This window comes from Aptenodytes patagonicus, chromosome 5, assembly GCF_965638725.1.
Source record: "Aptenodytes patagonicus chromosome 5, bAptPat1.pri.cur, whole genome shotgun sequence".
NCBI lineage: Eukaryota > Metazoa > Chordata > Aves > Sphenisciformes > Spheniscidae > Aptenodytes > Aptenodytes patagonicus.
The window spans coordinates 64,843,713-64,864,439 of record NC_134953.1 but is presented as its reverse complement, the minus strand read 5'-3'; the positions used below and the strand labels follow the sequence as shown (position 1 = coordinate 64,864,439).

At 41.2% G+C, this 20,727-nt stretch overlaps 1 protein-coding gene across 1 annotated transcript in view; it reads left to right on the top strand.

Moving 5' to 3' along the window:
* The first annotated feature begins 7,597 nt into the window (after nt 1-7,597).
* ELAVL4 (ELAV like RNA binding protein 4) overlaps nt 7,598-20,727 on the top strand; it is an 84,277-nt gene continuing 71,147 nt past the window's right edge. Inside the window, exon 1 of the mRNA XM_076340231.1 lies at nt 7,598-7,618. Within this exon, the coding sequence (XP_076196346.1) occupies nt 7,601-7,618 (18 nt within the window). The 5' untranslated portion in view covers nt 7,598-7,600. The remainder of the gene's footprint in view (nt 7,619-20,727) is intronic.

Here is a 20,727-nt window from a genome sequence, read left to right as displayed (position 1 = left end):
TCAAGAAATTTCCATCTTTAAAGTTGCTCAAACAAAAAATACTAAAATGCTAAAAGCATTTTGTTTTTCTATACACACATCTAGTATGTTCATTGCCATAATGCAATATTGTAAATGCCAAAAAAGTGAAGCAGTGATCTATAATTGTAAAATGCCAGTGATTTCCAAGCTGTCACTGATCTTGGAAAATTTCCCCAGTAGCATGTGGAGATCAATAACTGTTTATAGACTTTTTAGTCCCAGTTTATAGGGAGCGTATAACTATGGACTATGTCAAATCTCTTAACTGTGAAGCGAAAGACTGATTTCACACTTAAATCTACCCAAAAGCCCATAATGCTAAAGAAAGGCAAGAAGGATCATCCAGGGAACTACAAGCTAGCCAGCATCTCCTTGTTCTCTGGGACAATAATGGTGCAAGTCCACGGGAGCCATTTCTGAAGAAGAAAGGTGATTAGAAACAGTAGCCAGCATGGATTTACCAAGGTTTGCCATGCTTGACCGAGCCCAATTACCTTCTGTGACGAAACAGCAAGATGTGCAGACAAAGGGAGAACAGTAGATGTCGTCTACCTTGATTGAGCAAGGCTTTCTTGGAAAGTTGGAACATTATAGCATGGATGGGTAGAGTGCTAGATGGGTGAAAATCTAGCTTGACAGGCACAATGGGCTAACAATTCATACTCCACCTGACAGCTGGTTACAAGTGGCGTTCCTTGGGAGCTTACCCTTAGACCTACGCCATTGAGTATCTTTATCAGTGGCTTGGAGGAGAATACAGATCCCAACTTTCAGGCTTGCCGAAGGCATCGAACTAGGGGATGCTATCAGCACTCTCAAGATCAGAATTGGCATTTAGAAGGACGTACACAGGCTGGTGGAATGGACTGACAGGAACCTCATGAAACTCAACAAGGACATGTGAAAAGTCTTGCACGTGGGACAGACTAGCCCCCTACAATGATAGAGGACTGGACTGACTGGCTGAGGAGCATGGGGGTCCTGGGGATGTTGTACACTAAGCATGAGCCAGCAGTGCGCTCTGGCAGCAATGAAGGCTAACAGCATATTGTGCTCTATCAACAGGTGCTTAGACAGTAGATTGAGAGATGCTGTTATTCCCTTTTACTCTGCACATAATATACCAGATACTAAATATCTATAATATACTAAAATAGCCTAAAGAATACAGAGTACCCTGTACAAGAAAGATGCTGATAAACTTGAGAAAGTTGAGCAGACAAGCACCGAGTTGTGTTCAGGAGGCTGGAGCACTTGCTCTTAAGAGGAAAGCCTGAGAGACGAGGGCTTCTTTAGTCTGCAGAAGAGACAGCTTTCAAAATACCTAAAAACAACCTGCCCCTACTTAAGAAGAGGATACCAAAAAGATGGAGCTAGGCTCATTACTGAGGTGCAACTGGATATAAGGAAAAAAATCATTAAATACAAGGATGTTTAAGCACTGGAACAGGTTGCCCAGAGAGGCTGGGGATCTCCATCCTTGCAGGTTTTCAAAACTTCATTGCACCAAGTCCTAAACAAACTGATGTGATTTCAGTGTTGACCCTGATCTGAGCAGGAGTTTGCACTAGAAAGCCTCCTAAGGTCCCTTCCAACTGAATGATTCTGTGATTCCGAGTACACAGAAGAGTCTTTTCGAAGGTAGACTTTGCCATCCATCCTATCCTTAGGGTTGTCACTTTACATGTGTAGTTCTGGGCTGATGTCAAAAGAAAGTAAATAAGCATGTCCTCCTCATCCTTGTATCTCAGAAGCAGGTTTAAGATCAATATCCTGTGCATGCTGATCCTAAATTCCACTGCAACATTAATGTATCCCTTTTACTTACTATTTTTCCTTCCTTGCACATGTACCCATGTGAAAGTGGATAAAGAATGTCATTGTATCATGGAACCTTTCTCTTCTGGGAATCCAGATGGTTTTCTATTTGATATTTTACAGAAAAGGTACTGAAAAATAATTTTATCTTTGTCTCTTTACAGCTTATTCATCAATGTTTTTAGTTACGGTAGATCCATTCTTTTCTATGCTCATCCTTTTCTCAGTCTTCTGTTTCGTCTAATTTTTCATCAGCTGAATCTTTTCCTTGCATAACTGAAATATAAGCTATAGTTTCACACACATTGCTGTGTCCATATATCCACAGTTCCTGAACATTAATTGGATAAGAAACTGTGATGCAAATTGGTAACAAAGCATGCTACAGCCCAACACTGTAAAGACACGTGAATTTTGAACTGTTCTCATAAAACCAAAATTTAATTACATTACTCCATTTAATGAAATCAGACATACTGGAACTAGTGTCCTCTTACAACCTTAGGTTTCATCTCTTTACAGTCACATTCATACTGTAAATTCCCTGGTTAGCAAGTAAGACAGTGCAGGCAATCCTCAAAATGAACAATACTACTACAGTACAGTCATTTGTTACATGATTGCACATTCTAAATGTGACAGTATTTAGCAAATAGTAGAAATGTATACTGGAAATGAACCATGTATTTTCTTCCTAATTCCGTTAGTAAGACTGTGTAAACACGTTAAATTGTGCAGTTTCATATCCAAGGTCTTATTTCCAATATTATGAAAGACTGCCTTGAAGTATTTAAGCCTTCTTTGTGTTGTATCATCATGAAGGAGAAACCCAAGCTGCAAGGAAAACCTACAAACATACAAAATTAAAGTGGCCACTGGAATTCTCTAACTTTTGTGCAATTAAAGTGGCATAAAATGGGATTTCTAAGATATGATAAATATACAAAATTATTAAGCATGAAAACAGGTAGGAGCCTATTTTGGGGCAACTATAGCATACGTTGGTGGCTTTGCCACAAACTGAAGCCAAAGACCAACTTCTTTTAATCACATAAGAAATCCAATAATCTTCCTGAGGCGCAGTACCATTTCTATCAATAGAGGAAGCAGTTTAAACCTATTCAAACAAGATCTTAAAAGTCCAGAAAGGTAATAAAGAAACAATGTATCCTTGTTCTTTATCCTTGTTCTTTTTCCACTTCTGGCTGTGCAAATCAGAAAAAGTAGAAAGTTGGGGTAGCAGTGGAAGACTCACCAAAATACATTTCAAAAAGAAGGAAAGATATTTAAATTGGTATAAAAAAATCAATAATGTTGTACTGACTGCTGAAGGCAGAGTGAATACGAAGTCATGTGGCTCTGAGGCCTGATCTTTTAAGCTGCTCCTAATTAAATGCAGCTTTGCTCCTACTGGATGCTAAGAGCTTTCCAGGTTACAGCCCGTATTAAATGAAAATTAGGTACTTATCTGTATGAATGTTGCAAAGTTGATTGGAAAAAGGTAATGTGTGAAGTCTGTGTCAAAAAAGAATATTGCTGATTCATTCTAATGTGCTTAGACATTCCTGAACTCTGACTATTCATCAGTACCTCATAGTATAGGTCATAATCCTTAGCAGATAAATGCTTAATCCAAGATAAATCGTAATAAATCCAAATGAGATTAGACCTTTACTGAAATATTCAACGGGTGGTGTAAAAACACGTTTGAGTGACTGTGATACATCAGTGGGAGTCACTGACTAAGTTATGTACAGAACTTCAGAGAAGGTGCAATAATAGTTAAAAGAAAGGCAGAAATTTACTGATAAGCATCACTTGGGGGGCTGGTGTTGAGTGTTCTTCACCAGCCTCACTTCTTAACAATATTCTTCTGATCCGCGAGTCTTCATGGTTTAAATCAGTGCTCTGTCAAAATCACCTACTTTTTGAAACAAATGCTTTATTTATCTCCTCCTCCCCACTCCTACTATTCTGAATCTGAGTAAAACCTGCAGGAGCCTTAAGGCTAAATCATTCAGTGCAATCCACTGGCATTTTCATCCCCTCTGTATTTGGTGGCTTATGATACCTGGATGACTTGTTAAGTATTTATAGTAAAGCATAGTATTTTAAAAAATCAAAAAGCCGTATTAACTAAAATTAATACTGCTATGATTGACTCAATGCATTATGGTTAGAGCTGGACAAAAAGGTAAAAAAAATTGTTTGCTGCTAAAATCTGAGATTGCTACAAAAGTCTAGAATCTTTACCTGGAAAAAATTTCGTCCGTCTTTACTTGTGACCCAAGTATAACCTCTTAACCTGCCAACTGTAAACAAAAAGCTGCTGTTTTGAAGCAGAAGCGTTTCAGCTACGTTTTAAAAAGTTTTTTATTCTGTAATAATAAAGCCTTCGAGAAACCCTATTCTAAAAAACTGTGTTGCCTTACATTCAGCAATTTAAAAAAAAAAAATCACTACAAGAAATCACTACTTAATAAATTGTAACATGAATTAAATTAAAATTCTGAATGAAGCTACCCATATAAGTCTGAGTTCCACTAGTATTACTGAGCATACTCGGACTTGTGATCCTGGGACACTGGCTTCATGGGAGTTTTGACTGTGTGTAGAATTAAAGTTCGCATCTGATGTCCTCAAAGCCTTTGATGTGTTTATAGCTTTTACAGGTCAGCTGCAAAGATAAGCTTTGTAATGGCTTTCTACGCTTACCTTGAAAAAGCACTTACACTCTCTTTCCATTGCTTAAAATACATAAATATTTACTTCTGACAACATTTGCTATTTATTCTAAAAACAGTGGTATGTGTTAACAATATATTGATTCAGAACGCTATATTCTGAATAGGCAATTTCATCATTGTGCTCTAATAGCACAGTGAAGCTATCAGATTTTGTCACCATCTGACTTCAACTAGTCCTGCTGTTTCATCATAAAGGAATACAAGCAAAATTCTGCATTAGGTGTTACGATTTTAACAGTGAACTAGGTAAGCCACTTCTCATTAGCAAATCACACCCCCTCCATTCAGTCCAGATTTCTGAACTTCTGTAGATCCTGTTGTTGGTTGCTCAGATTAGACAAAGAAACCGGGCGGATTGTGGGAGGAGTAACGTGAATTAGATGCTCAGGTAGAGACAGATGCACATAGACAAAGCAACACAGGTGCTTTTCTAATTCACGTGTAGAATGAGCACTCACGTCCTTTGAGTTGAGACTTCACATCATTTTCATTGCCTACAACATACGACTCATTTTTCTGAAGGAGAAACGTAAGTCCTTATTTTAGAAGGCATTTTTGTTGTTGGTTTTCTCATGTAACTAAGATATGAAGTAACATGAAAATGAACTAAATCTTTTAGTTTGCGTAGTACATATCTAAATCATGCATTAGTGGTAATCAGTTGTAAGAAACATTCACATTTCTTCATATTTGAGCAGATCTACTTAGAATTCTCTTTTCAGAATAACAATGTCAGGCTTTACACTTCTCAAGAGCGCAGACTTTCCTATGACTATTTTCTGTTATATTTTTAAACAACAGTTAGGAATACCATCTGAATCTAAACTTGTATCATCAAGCAAATGCCACATAATGATCATTAGTTGTACAACAATGCAGACCTTTTGCTACGCCTGTGGAGAAATATTTGCACTGTAACCAGATCCAGTAGGAACTATAAAATGGTAGATAAAAGTTTTTGGAGTATTAAGTAGAATTTTTAAATCTTTTTTTTTTTTCCCAGAGACCTAAAAAATCTAGGCAAATAACTGAAATACTGAATAGTGCAGACTCAGTATACTGCAAATAAAAAAGCTATGTAAGAGATGTAATTTTCTTTAGGTATACAGGGCTTCAAAGTGAACCGCTTTTAGAAAAGCTGTTGTCTAATGGGGTGATACCTTATCATTTAATGGAGTGATGCCCTTTTCTTGACTGTTGTTTGGAGCTAGACTTCTCAATTTTTAAGAACAACAATACTTCTTCAAAAGAAAGTTGTAGAGGCTGCAAGTCAGGAAGGATTTCCATAATTCTGTCAAAATACACAGAAAGGAAACATACAGCGCACCTACAAGTACAGCAACACTACTTTGATTCAGAGAAGTATTTTGGTATCAGTACACTCTTTAGGGATAGATGATTTTTAATATAAGATGGGAGTGCACTGAGAAAGTCAAACTTGTTTCCAGGGGGGAAAAAAAAAAAATCTTAATTTAGCTTTGTCTGGATTTCTGACAACCGCATTTCGTATCTCCACTTTGTAAAATAATTTATGTATTTTAGGGGATGCCTGCACAGAGTATATCACAGGTCCTTTCTGTATGTGATAGTGTCTCTAAAACAAGAGGATTTTGACCAAACTAACAGACAGATGAAGCCAAACAAACAAATTGCTGCTATGCTAATTTCTGAAACAGATGGCTCTGATCCAGTATGTAATTCATGCTAGCAAATGTAATTCATTGTCAATCTAACACAGAATCGTATATGTCTTTCTGTTATTCTGCATGTATAGCATATAGGGAGAAATCTGGCTCAGGATACTCCACCCAGTTAAATTTATACACAAAAACCTGAAAAATCAAAGTGCATAAACAAGTACAAATTCTGCCGTCCTTACTGGAAGCGGAAATTAGACCACTGTTTTGAAGTTTCAGGTACAGATCTTCAAAAGGCCTGAGATGTTAGGGCTATAGTCTTTCCTCACTTTGAGGTAGAAATACCCTTGAAATTAATGCAAGTTGTACGCATGGCTTGCAGCACAAGAGTATACCAGGCAAACCACCCTATAAACTTTTAATTTTCCAGACACAAGATATTTTATTTAAATGGCTGAGATTTTGTTACCTGTAACCAAGCTCCCCAAAAAAAAGTCAGTAAAAATGTATAGTTTTGCATCCAGCCTCCTGACCAGGCCATGCAGCTGAGACTGTGGGTCCAATTCAGCTTTCTGAGATAGTGTGTCTTTGCTGTTGGTGTATCTTCAGCTAAATTTAGCCTAATGTTAAGAATGACCTACACAGCAAGGAAATAAAACTGTTTGAAAAAATATAGGACAAAGCTTATGTTTAAGGGAAAGCTTCCCACAATGTTCTATTTGTGGCACACGATCATACATTTGTGTCACATCATCTTATCCCTTCCTTGAGCACTGATTGAAAAAGAGGCTTTTTAACCTGCTCAAAATTCTTCCTTGTACCTCTTTAGCAGCGAGGGTCACAGACCTGGTCAAAAACAAGGGAAGCACCTCCACGCAGGAGATCAGAACAAATCCCATCCTGCCTGCTGCACTTTATTTATTTTTATTTCCAAATCGTGAGGCACCTGGATGCGTCGCGGCCCTGGGAAGGAGCAGAGCTGTGCGGACCCGCTGGGTACGTTACCCTGGCTCCGGTGCTTACCTTCACGCACTCATCCACGGGGGTCACCCCTCCGTGGGGCTCACCGACCCACACGGGTGCCCTCTCACCCACCCCAGCTGCCCCGCGAACTCCCCCACGAGCTCCCCCAGCTGCTGCTGATTTCGCAACGCGCCCATGTGAGATAAAAAGCCCTTCCTCAATCACACTACCCCCCTCCACCCGGGCGCCGCCGCTACCAAGATGGCGGCGCCGCCTCACGCCGCTCCGTAGCGCCGCGCCGCGCCCCGCCCCGCCCCGCCCGGCTGCGCGGGAGACCCCGTGGCCGCCACCGCCACGTGCTGCCGTCGCGTGCTGCCCGGCCGCGCGCGTCTCGTGCTTCACCCGCGGCAGAAGATGCGCGTCCAAGGCGCGGTGAGGAAACACCCCCCCACCCCACCCCCCCTTCGGCCCGCAAAGTGCCACCGCGGGGGGGGAGGGCACACGGGAGCGAGGTCCCCGCTGCACCGGCAGCTGCGGAAACGAGGGGGAAAACGTGATTTTCCGGCATCGCGGCGGGGAGGTGCCTTTTGGTGTGTGTGTCCCCGCTTCTGTACGGGCTGCCGGTGCGCGGAGGGAAGGGCGGCCGCGAGGCAGGGGAGCCCCCTGCTCACCTCCCCCGTCCCGTCCCCCCCCGTCCCCCCCCCCCGCTCGCCCGTTCAGGCGGCGGACCCGCCGCGGAGGGGTAAATCCTCCCACGGGACGTCGAGTGGCGCCGTCCTCGGGGGCCGGGCGCGGCGGCGGGTGGCGCCTGCCGGGACCGAGGCCACGCTTCGGGCCGGCCCGGGCGGTGGTTTGGGTGGCGCTGCCCGGCTGGGCTCGGGGGCGGCCAGGCCGCCTGCCCCGCACCGCCCCAGGTGCATTTCTTCTGCTTCTAAAGAAATGGGTTTTTTTTAAAAAAAAGAGGTAATTTTGCGTGGTGTTTCCTAAACGAGCATTTCTGGAAGGAAAAGATATTCACCGGAGTTTTCTTGTGCTCCCGGTCCCCACAGCGGTTTGCTCCGAGCTCGGTAGCCTCCTCTGGCTGCCTTGGTGTTGCGAGGGCGTGCTCTGGGCTTCACAGCAGGCAGCAGCCGGGGGTGCGGGCAGGAGCGCCGGGGGCAGCTGTACGGCGTGACGCTGCCTTTGCAGCTAACGACCTTTAATGACTGAGTAGGTTTAGAGGCTTGATTGCATCAAATGTGTAAGAACCAAAAAGAAAAGGTTAAATTCACCGGTGTAATGACTGTGCAAATGGTTTCTCTTTATTTCAGTACGTGATGGCGAATTTAAGAGTTTCAGGCTCCATCTAGTTTACTGTGATTAGCACAGTTATGGTGTTTTTAATTAAAATTTTTACCCATGACAGTATAGTTTTAATTGCATAATACTTACTATGGAAGTTAGCACGGTTTTGTGCCGATAGCATTTTTTTCCTGTAATGGACTGATAATATTAAGTATTCCAAGCTATTTAAAGGGTAACTTTGATATATTTGAAACTTCTGTTTACTTGTTATTCTATATAATATAAAAAAAATGGTGTTGCCAAAGTAAGTGTTATCAATGAACACGTGTGTTAAAAGATAAATTTCTTTAAATATTTTCTTTGAGTGCTCTGTAAGTGTACTGGCACATGTTGAATAAGAGGTATAGACTCATACTGACTGTGGAGACTTGGAAATAGGGCTGCCTATGGTGATAAATCATCTTTTAAATTTCACCAAAGCAAGAGTGGAATAATTCATATTGCATTACTGTGGTGGGTTGACCCTGGCTGGATGCCAGGTGCCCACCAAAGCTGCTCTGTCTCTCCCCTCCTCAGCTGGACAGGGGAGAGAGAATATAACAAAAGGCTCGTGGGTTGAGATAAGGACAGGGAGATCACTCACCAGTTACCATCACGGGTAAAACAGACTCGACATGGGGAAATTAATTTATTGCCAATTAAACCGGAGTAAGGTAATGAGAAATAAAAACTAAATCTTAAAACACTTCCCTCCCCCCTTTTTCCCAGGCTCAACTTCACTCCCGAATTCTCTACCTCCCCCCCATCAGCAGTGCAGGGGGATGGGGAACGGGAGTTGTGGTCAGTTCATCCCACGTTTTCTCTGCTGCTTCTTCCTCCTCAGGGGGAGGACTCCTCACACTCTTCCCCTGTCCCAGCATGGGGTCCCTCCCATGAGACAGCTCTCCACAAACTTCTCCAATGTGAGTCCTTCCCACAGGCTGCAGTTCTTCACGAACTGCTCCAGTGTGGGTCTCTTCCACGGGGTGCAGTCCTTCAGGAACAGATTGCTCCAGCGTGAGTCCCCCGTGGGGTCACAAGTCCTGCCAGCAAACCTGCTCCAGTGTGGGCTACTCTCTCCATGGGTCCACAGGTCCTGCCTGGAGCCTGCTTCAGCGTGGGCTTCCCATGGGGTCACTGCCTCCTTCAGGTATTGACCTGCTCTGATGTGGGGTCCTCCACAAGCTGCTGGTGGATATCTGCTCCACCGTCAACCTCCATGGGCTGCAGGGGGACAACCTGCCTCCCATGGTCTTCACCATGGGCTGCAGGAGAATCTGCTCCGGTGCCTGGAGCACCTCCTCCCCCTCCTTCACTCACCTTCGTGTCTGTGGAGTTCTTTCTCTCACATATTCTCACTGCTCTCACTGGCTGCAGTTGCTGTTGCGCATCAACTTTTCCCCTTGTTAAATATGTTATCACAGAGGTGCTACGTAGCACAGCTGGTGATGGGTTAAGCCTTGGCCAGCAGCGGGTCCGTCTTGGAGCCGGCTGGCATTGGCTCTGTTGGACAAAGGGGAAGCTTCTAGCAGCTTCTCACAGAAGCCAGCCCTGTAGCCCCACATCCCCACCCCCAAAACCTTGCCATTCAAACTCCATACAATTACATGGTTCAATTTGTTTATCGGTTCTTAAGCAGGTCTCTCACTGTCTTGGTTGGAAGGTCATTGTACACAATGGCACCCTCAGCACTATTTAAGGCTTCTATTGTCTCTTTGTATTAGTAGAAGGCCACGTAATACTATTAACAGATACATTGGAGGTTTAGTTTTGTGCCAACACTTGGCCTTTCCTTGTAAAAAGGGCCAGGGAGAGCAGTTGAGAATTTTTTAAATAAAATTAAAGCAGTTCCCTTTTTTTATCTAAAACAATCTGGAACAATATTGGAAACCTTAAACAAGAACGCTGTTCTAGTGGTTGAGAAGCAGAACCTGCAACATATTCAAAGCAAAATTGAAATTGATAGTCTAATTTTGCTATCCACACTGAGTGACATACAAAGTAGTAAGGAAGCCTAAATGTTGAAAAGTAAATTAGATTTTTAAATTAGGTAATGTTTGAAGATGCTAGAGTATTATTACGTTTATTTCGTTGTTAATATTCTGAGATGTCTTAGGAAAAAGTAAGGAAAGATAAATCATACCAAAATAATTTAAACTATATTTAAAAAAAATCAATTACAACGTGAGGCTTATTTCTATACAGAGGAAGAAGCCTTTGCACAGAAATAAGCCTTTTACTTTACTCCACCTATTTAACAGAAAAATGTAGACTTAGAGAGGAAGTGCAGGTCTAGCTTTGGCAGTAGAGAAGCCTGGGAATGGTCTGAGGAGATGGCGATTCCTGCAGCATTCCAGTTCAGCATTGCTAGTGAGATACGTAGCACAGGCATGTGTGTTTTTATCTAAACTTTAAAGGGGTTTTGAAACACAGTTAACTTTTTTTAGACATTTACAGGAAGGACTCTTTACATATTTTTGTCTCACTATAAAGATACAACTGCCTCAAATTCAGAAGTTTAAAATGAATTACTTTTAAGTAAGATGTGTGCTATGGCATTAGTTAAGACAAAACTGCTTTACAGGTTCAGGATACCCTGGTTTTGCAGAGGTAAAAAAGGTGACGCCCTACAGCCATAATAGTCTGAAAGCTACAGGCAGGACAGCAATCCAGTGGTGGCCCTGCAGCCTCTAACTTTAAAAATGGGCATGGGATTTTAAAACATTGCTGCAGGCAGCGAACTCTTCCTGGGTAGTTTGAGGATTATGTTGGGCTAATGTGTAGTGATACACCAGAACAGATTTTTTTTTTTAAAAAAGCCTGTCAATTTCTATTAAATGTGAGAGTATATTTTAAAAAGTAGAATTTTGGTTCCACATAACTGCAGAAATAACTTTCTGAAAGATGGTTCCTGCTAAGATTTTGCTAAGCAGAAATAGTTGATGTGTATCTCAGTAGGGTGTTGGGTTTCATGCCCACTGTGTTGGGGAGAGGCAGAAGTTGTTAATTGCAAATCATTTTGCTGTTTGCATTCTGGGATTGTGGGTGGGAATTCCTTTTTTACCTATTTTTATTTTGCCTAGGTATACCTGGGGTTATTACAACTGGGAGTCACAACTTTTTATTAATTTTCTAGAAATAGATGTGTGGCAAATAAGTTCTTAAATAACTCTAGGTTGTGTCAGCATTTTTCTTTGCTTGTTTCTGTCAGTGTTAACTAACTGTTACTGTTCAAATCAGCCTGGTAACGGTTTTGAAGAATGGCAAAAATGAGAATGGATGTGTATTTTCATGGAAGGGTAGTATATAAGAGGAAAGAAGTAAAACCTTAATATTGCCAGTTAGATTCCTGTTATCTGTAACTGCTTTTTGGCCTTAAGGGAAGTTCATACCTCACAGTAAAATCTGTGTGAAACCGCATCATATTTTCATACTGATCTAGCTGCCTGGATAAAAGAAACCTGTGGAGTATAGTATTATTGATGTAGCAATGTATCAGGATCCATTTGTAGTAACTGTGGATTTGTTCAGGATGAATGGGGGCAGTGTATAATATTTAAAATTACGGCCCTGTAAGAATAATACTGTCCTAGGCAGAAAAGAGTGTGTCTCAAAACTAATGACAAAATATGCCTGTCATACAAAGTTAAATCTCTGTGGTATTTTCTTTACTTTTGCTCAGTTTTTGAAGAATTTGGGTGGAAGAATCCTGCATTCAAACAACAAAGGAGTGCAAACAAGATGTAGGATTAAAGAGCAAGCTGAAAAATCATGACTGAACTTGGTAACAGTGACAAAATAATTGTGGTCACTTCCAATTAGCCTGTTTACTTTACAGTACCAATTCAGATTTTTCTAAGAAAGTATATATGCTGGTGTTTTTTTAATTAGCTCTCCTTGATTTTTCTTACATATCTTAATTGAAAGTTTGGTTGTAGTTGCTAATTATGATGTACTTGTTTAGCCTTTTGTTTAGTCTTTGTTCTGTTTATGAATGCTGCCTTGGAACAGCATTGCTCTTACTCAAACATCTTGCATGATAGTTTTCCTTGGGGGTTACGGAAATGATAATCAGCCTTATGCTTGCTCTGTTTCCAGGTGCCAGTAAGAGAGACTCTTTGGAAACGATAGCTCAACAAACAGACATTTCGTGTTCTACTGTGACCTAGTCTAGTTTGTCAAAGATTGAATTTTAAAGCATTAAATTGCTTATCACTAGCCCAAACTGCTGGTGAGATTTTTGTTTCCCCTTTGGTTGGACTTCAGAGTTCTGATTTCAGTGGGTTTTTTGGTGTGGAAAGAGGGTTATAGCGGAGGATCTAAATGCGTGTTGTACTTCTTGCAGCCTTTTAAATTTTGTCAGTTTGTTTCTCTCCCCAAACTGTTCGCAGCAAGTATAGCATAGAAGCACAGAAAACTCTTAACCTCTCGTGAAAAGAAATAACATGTCAAATATTACAGTATATTACTGGATTCAAAAAGCAATTGACTTGTGAACCAGGCTTGGTGAACCATTTTATTCACAATGTCTTTTCATTACTTATTCAGATAATTGATGCAATGTTTGAAGTCCCTGAAGTGCACAGAAGCATCTGCAATTTCATTGACATAGTTTACTATTTTTAAAAGAAGTTAACATACTTCTGTATCCTCGTAATAGAGAAAATATGCAGCCTTTGTTTCCATAATGATTTAAAGTTAATGCATGGAAGATTGGGTTTGGGATTTCCATAAATTAAGGATTTTTCCCACCTTTCAACAGTTGGGTTTTAGTACTGAAAAACAAGTGTGGTTTCTATGTGGGTTTTGTATGACTTCAGTAAAAATAAGTGTTCTGGTGCTTCCCCTGATTATAAAAAGTAGTAATAATAAATGGTATTATTTGTAAAACTGCTGATACTTCTTCAGTTTAAGAATACATTCAACAGATGCCTCCTATTGCCATCCACTTCAGTATGTTTACTGGTGCTTCATACAGCCTAGGTCATATTCTTGTTTTCATGTTTCTAAGTGCTCCTATAGCCTCTTCCTTCTGAATGCAGTCAGCTGCTCCCTGATATGGTTTACATGCTCTTACTGTCTCCCTTGGGTTCTCTCCATCCACCCGTCTTTCACAACAGTCTCTGCAAGCTTTGTTAATCAGCTCATCCATTTGCATTAGAAGGTTTTTTCCAGTGCCAGAAAAATTGTTTGCACCCCTCACTGCTTGCTGTCACTCCTTAGTTTGGAGCAAATCTGTCCCTGCTTCCTTGTTTATTATCAAATGTATCACTTGCTGTACTTCTAGATAAAGCTACACTTTCCTGTGGATTTTTTTTGCATGTGTGTCCATCTATGTTATCTGGCCCCTTGCCTGCCTTTATAAAAAAGCTTACTTTTTTCTTCTTGATTGATTTCTTCCACTTGGCTCCTTTCATTTTCTTCACTGACTAGTAGTTTTGTCACTTCTGGGATTTCATGCACTATTTCCAGCACAGTTGACTTTATTTGAACCATTGTCCTCCATACTTCCATGCAATGTATAGCTAAAGGGTCTTTGCATCTTGCTGTTGTTCAAGTTTGTCTGCCCTTGTTTTTTAGGCCTTCTTCAGTTAGGCACACTGGCTTGCTATAAAATAAATATCTATGTGCTGATGCTTTCTTACGAGTAACACAAACAGTGGATTTCCTGACCTTCCCAACAAGCATGTTCATTTTGTGTTTACTTTCTCTTAGGAATGCATAATTCCAAATTTCTTAGTAAGTGTTTTTACACCCCAATTCATGCATTTTGACATCCTTGCCAGTTTCTTTAGTTGCAGTAATCTGTGTGAAGCTACCTTTGGCTAAGCTGTTGCTCATTCCTTATGCAGAACCCCAAATTCTTTAAGGTATATGATAATGGTTATTGTTGAATAGAAACACTTTTATTGAAGGAGCTTTCTAGGTCAAAAGAGAAGGCCTGGCACCCTTGGGGCCAAGAAAACTTGCCCATCTCCTGTGTGCATTGCCCACTAAAATTTCAAAACCTCGTCTTCCTGGAAGGATTCTCCTACCAGATAGAGGATCCTAAAGCCCACCCTCTGCTTAGGTTACAGAAGATTTACCTCACCTCCTCATGCATGCCAATTTATGGAAGTAATAATACCCTAGTTAATCTGCTTCAGCTTGTTAGGGGATATGATGAGTTACCCAGTGGCTGGCTGCATGCAATTTCCTGTGGGTTTGCAGATGGGTGGCTGCTACATGGCTTACGGGGATGTGCAAACAGGGTTTGGTTGCTCCAGTTCAGGTTGTGCTGTACAGCTGTATTAAGCACCTATGGCTTTGCTAGAGAGGTTATTACTGTTTCTAGATGTGAGATTAGCAAGCTTCATTTACAGAAGTTTTGATACAAAGCTGATGTGATACAAAGCTGGTCTGATACTCAGACTCCTGTTTCCAGGTCTGTCACTTGCCAACAGTTTTTAATCATTGCTCCCCATTCAAGTAGCTGTGTTTTTGAATAGCTTTTGGTTTTTTGTTCTTAGTTTTCTAAGAAAAGTCCTTATCCTATCCTGCTTGCCTGTTGGTCATATATTCCCTGCTTAATAACTTTCTAACCCACTGGCAAGTCTTGAATGGATGACAGAAAGGTGGAAGTTTCAAAGATGCTAAACTACTACAGGGTTTGCAAAATCAAACATCCCAGAAAAGCCTTAATTTGAGCTCATCCCTTCGATAGAATGGAATTGCACAGCAGCAAAACTGAATGCAGAAACCTTAGACAAGTGTCGATTTCCATGGGACAAGGTTCCTGCTAGCAGCCTTGATAGTGTGGGAGATTATTTCTCCCATGCTATGATGAGAAGAGATAAAGCACTTTGTATGCACTTGTTGACATCCAAGGTAGCATATCATAATCCAGGCAATTTACATTTTGGTTGAATTGAGATGCCTGTTATCTGTTGGTGTTTGCAATACTAGCCTTTCTGTTAATGTACTTATTGCTGAATTTAACTGCTTTAAGGAAAACATCAGCTTTAATTGTCTTTGAAGAGTAATTCAAATCCATCTCCTTTTAAGTTCCCTCTCGCTCAGTGCTCCATGCTATGGTTTGTACTTGGCTCACTGGAGCTCTTCTCAGGCTGTCACGTAAGCAGAGACCTCACAGTAGCACCAGGATGGCTCTCTGCATTTGTACTTCGACATGGCAGCAGCCAGATAAAATTAATAAATACAATAGATGAAAGTGGTCAAGGAATCAAAGATGAAGAGATTGGTAGAGAAGGAAAAAAAATGGCATTTCCTCAAGTTGGTAACACATTGAGCAGATTGGTTTGGGTGGTTTCTTTTGCTTTTTTCCATTCTCAGGAGGGAGTGTGGTATTTGTTGACCAATAAAGCAAATCCTGGAAGAATGGTGCGCCTAGCAAAAAGAGGACTAAACCTGAACTTGCAGTCATGTCCAAGACCTCTTTCTGCATGTTTCACTCAGTGCTGGGATGTATCCTTATCTGTCTTGTCCCTCTGACCTGCATAAATCTGCTGCGTAGGTTGCTCTTGCAGTAATCAGCTAAGGGATCTCAGACTCCTGAGTAGGACCTATGTGTAGGTAGGAAGAACCTAGGAATGTCCACCAGGCAGTGTACAGTAGCTTGTCATAGCAGATGTGTGATACAGAGGAAGGAGCAAGAAGATCAAAAGCAATAAATGCTGTATGTTTGCACTGCGATTCCATGTCATGCTGGGCACTTTCCAGTCCAAGTAATTTACACTGGCTGTGAATAATGTCAGGAGGTTTTATTCTTTCACATGATTTGTGAAGCCTCTCTTCTTCCCAGTAAGTCAGAGTCCTGTGATACCTTAATACTAACAGGACAGCCAAATTTCCCACTTCACCAGTGGGACCTTAGGAAGAAGAGAAGTTGCCATTCCATATTTGCCACAGCTGGCAATGTGACTGGAGGGGTGAGAAACTTGCCTTCCAGCCCAGGTATCTTCCTCTGGCAGAAGAAAGGAGAGAAACTGATGCCAGACTTCTCTTGTCCTCTGCTGGTATGTGGGGGAAGATATTAAGGTCAGCCCCAGGCTCCGTGTGCTGTGACAGTGTAGCTTCTTCCTTTTACGCAGATCGTCTAGCTAATGAGAGTACATTGCTGAACAGAGTTCTGAATCAGGGTTATTAACCAGAACTAACTACCTTTTGTGGCACCACCTAGTTAAAAGAAATCACCTGTAATACCAGGATGCTGCATGTAGTACAGATACATGTTTTGGATCTGTGTGCATGTCAGTGCATCTAACCAGTCTTACCCTAGAAATGTTTACGACTGTCAAAAATGCCAACCCTATACTGGAGAGATGCATTTTTGGAGATTACAGCTGGATGTATGCAGCCTATTGTCTGTTTTTCCATCCACTTTCTCAAGGGTAAAGTGGTCTCCTTACAAAGTGAAAGGCTGGGGTTTTTCCCCTCTATGCCCCAGCCTTGAGCTTAAATGGAGCACCTGGATCAGGGGTGGTGGTGGAGGCTGCAGGTGGGACTGATCAGGGCACTTAATACTCAGGAGCATACCTGGCAGTGGCATGGCCCCAGGTCTTCCTCCTTGCTTGACTCCCTGAATTTCATGCTGCTCTCTGCAGATCATTCTATTGGAAACCTGTTTGAAATTTTGCCAGGTTATGTTGCTTATGTAGTGTTGAACAGTGCATTTGGGATCCTCTTGTGGTATGGGACTGTCATTGGCTGATGTGTTTTTTCTCCTTTCTGTTAACCCATCAGCTCTGATGCTCAGCAGTCATGCTTTAACAGAATGGTTAGGCTGAGCTTGTGGACAGGATAGGAAAGTGCTGATGAGCAAATTGGGTACACCAGAGCATCTGGCCTGTCCATCTTAATCTGAACCTTACAAGCAGTCTCCTGTGTAGAAATTGTGAAGTTTTTTCTGGTTTCTTAAATAGCTGAATAAAGTAAAGCCTTCATTAAGCTTGATTTCAGTGTTTTTAAAATTATTTCTATCAGGGCCTTTGTGGAAGCATTTGGAGCAAGATATTACTGTGTACACTTACACATTGTTTTTCCCAACATTCATTTTTAGTATCTGGTCTTATTTTGGTTTGTGTAGTTGATGTGACTGTATCTGCGAGATGTCTTTCCTTCATTCATTACTTAAAAGCTTATGAAACATGTGCAATAGCATCTAGTTTTGACAGATTTTTTTAAATAAATTGCTGTTATGGTCTCATGATACAGAAGGAAAGGTTGGCCCTGCTTTCCACATGGAACAGCAAGTGATGAGATTCAGGGAGTTTATTACTTGAGGAAGCTTTGCATCTGTCAGCAACATGTGCAGAGCTGCAGTCTTTGTCATGGAAGTTTTCATAGTCTGTGGCGTTGTGGGCACAGGCCATGTGTATGGAGGCTCTTGAAAATGAAGGCTGGAGTCTTGAACTTCTAAGTCCTGACTGATGGTGGAAAGAGCAAAAGAAAATGTTTGGTGTTTGGTGTGCATAAAGTAATCTGGGTTGCTGAGGAATGTTCTGAGCTAGTAGGAGTTTCCTAAGCATCAGTGTCTTCATGCCCTAGTGTATGGCAGCTGAGAAGTGACAAAGGTAGGAATAGATAAAGCCATGTCATCATCCACCGGCCTGGGATAGTCTCTGAACCAGCTGAAGAGGGTGGCTTCCTGAACAGATGATAGCATCTAAATAATTGGCCTCATTCTCAATGTTGACTATCTTCCAGTTACCAGTGAGGTCAGTGGGAGTAATTGGTTAATAGTTTCATTGTGTCTTAAATTTAAATAGTGCCATTAACCTAAAAGGTCATGAGCTGAAATTTCCGCTACCAAACTACATCATTTTGTGGTGTTCACCTATACTATCTGATATTTTGACAGAAAACAAAAGATCATCCAGGCAATAGAAACTGAAGGAAATAATCTGGGGAGAGACAATACAGACATGCTGTAGGGATTTTGCCAATTGTTGCCAGCAGTTGAAATCTTATTTGTAAAATGTTCTACAGTATCACTGATCTCTGGTTTTCCTTTACCCACAGAAGCAGGACCTCTACCATCTAATCTCTTATTTGACACCATATAAAAAAGTAAATGTGTTCTTTGCTCACTAGGTGTATGTTAGTTATCCATGCTCTCTTGAAACATTTTTTGAAGTGAATTTTTTACTTGTTACATGCTCCTGTAGGCATTGGGGCTATGGAAAATGTTAAAAACAGTCCTGTTTCGTTTATTAGGTGAGTTTAAAGTTCCTTCATTGTTCGATGTCAGAAGAACAATTAAGTTTTATCTGAGCAGAGCAGGGTGTCCCTAGATGCAGGTTACAACGCATCCAGTGATACTATTAAAAGAAAGATCGTTTGTTGTTGCATTGGGGAATCCTTATAAAACATCAGGAAAACTGCCTGAAAGAATATAAATGTGTTCAAGCAATGGAGTGAAATACTCTTAAACTGCAGGGTAATGGCCTGTAGCTGGATAGGTTCTCAGAGTAGCTGTTTTGATGTGATTGTTGCTTTTCCCAACAGTCATAAATTGGATGTACTGGAACCCTTTTTTTCTTGAGGCTTCTGCTGTTTGGAGTTATGGTCCAGAAGCAAAGCTTCTGTTATTGGAGAGAGAGCATCTAGCCTAGAGTTCATGAAATAAACCTTGGTGGGTTTTTTCTTTTGATAGGATGCATATGTGGCTTACATGCTTCCAGAGATGTTAAGCTTTTCCCACATACAGACCAGTGTAGTCTTGCAAGAATTGCTTTGTGTAGCTGTTGCAGGTGCATTTAGTGTTGGCATTGTGTCTCTGTGATCTGGTTCCCTGGACTGTTTGAAGCTTGCCTTCCTTGAATTGCTACCCTTACTTAAGAACGGCTTATGCTGGGTTACACCAAAGATCGCCCTGTGGTGGTAAGAGCCCCCAGGGGAGTTCAGGTAAACTTGCATTTAGGTGAGCATCAACTGGAGACCATCCGCCTTGGTCACCTGGTCAACCCATGGTGGGATTAGTCTGACCAAAGATGGACTTCCTACCTGAGCTAGGCTCCTTTGGTTGTCACTGGAGATCTGCTTAACACATAGCCAGCAAAGTAAAGAGCATGATTTATCTTGCTCTGAAAGATTTCTAGAGTAGGACAGATGAATTGTGCCTTGGAAGTGACCATTTCCCATAACTGCCTGTACAAGGAGATTTGGAGAGACTAGCTCCCCTGCAGATGTGTAAATTCATCTGTGCTACCCCAGAACTGGTAGAGCTCATCCTGTCACATACAGTTTTTGTCCACAGACTGGAAAAAACAAAGCAGCCTGGCAACTGCTTCACCTTTCTTTTGCCTGCCTATTGAGTTAAAAGTCAGTCTGAAGTAGTGAAGAAAACTCCCCCGTGGCTGTGGAAGAGGCAGTTCAAAGCAGAAGTAAACTTGCTGTTGGGTGCTAACCTGCCAGCTTCTCCAGCTCAGCTGTACAGATCCCTTGAAACCCAAGGACCAAATATGTATTGCTTAGAAATTGTAACCAAAGTTATTTATTAGGAAGTTTAGCCTTCAAACAATTTTTGTAGCTACTAATGTATTTTAAATGGGTTTCTTTGTTTAAAAAAAAAAACACTAAAAATACCCATTGTTCTTCATCTGCCCTATTTTAAAGGAAGCTAAAAGTCATCTGCTAAGATATGTCTGACATTTTGCAAAGAGGAGTTTAAAGAAAACCATAAATGCACATGGAAATCTGAGAATTGGGTAGGAGAATGTTAGGGCTTCCTGACCAGAGTTTTCCAGATCCCAAGACACTAGCTCCATGAACTGTAGAGTTCAAGAAGAGGAGGCACAGATTTTTTTTTAGTTGCTTTTCTTTAGCCCCTTCCTGCTTGTGTGTCACTATGGAGGGTTCAGAGTTAGCATTGGTCCTTTCTTAAATATTGCATCTGCTCTGTTTTTTCTACCTTTTACCCTCTTACCTTATTCTCCTTATTACTATAAAATTGTCATTTCTGTAATCTAAATGATACACTAAAGAGTTGTATGAGCCATGTTCATGAGGGAACTGTTTATCCCTGAGTTTTGGGGTACCTTGTTGGAGTAGCTTATTTAACCCTTATTTCTCAAGGAGTAGAATAAAATAGATGTACACAAGAAGCTTCTTGCAAGTCCTGAGACTTGCAAATACAAGTGTAAGCTTTGGAGCATGAGGCAAGCTTGATTTATTTAGTTAAGCTGTTTTGAACTTTCTTTTCTCCTTTTAAGCACACT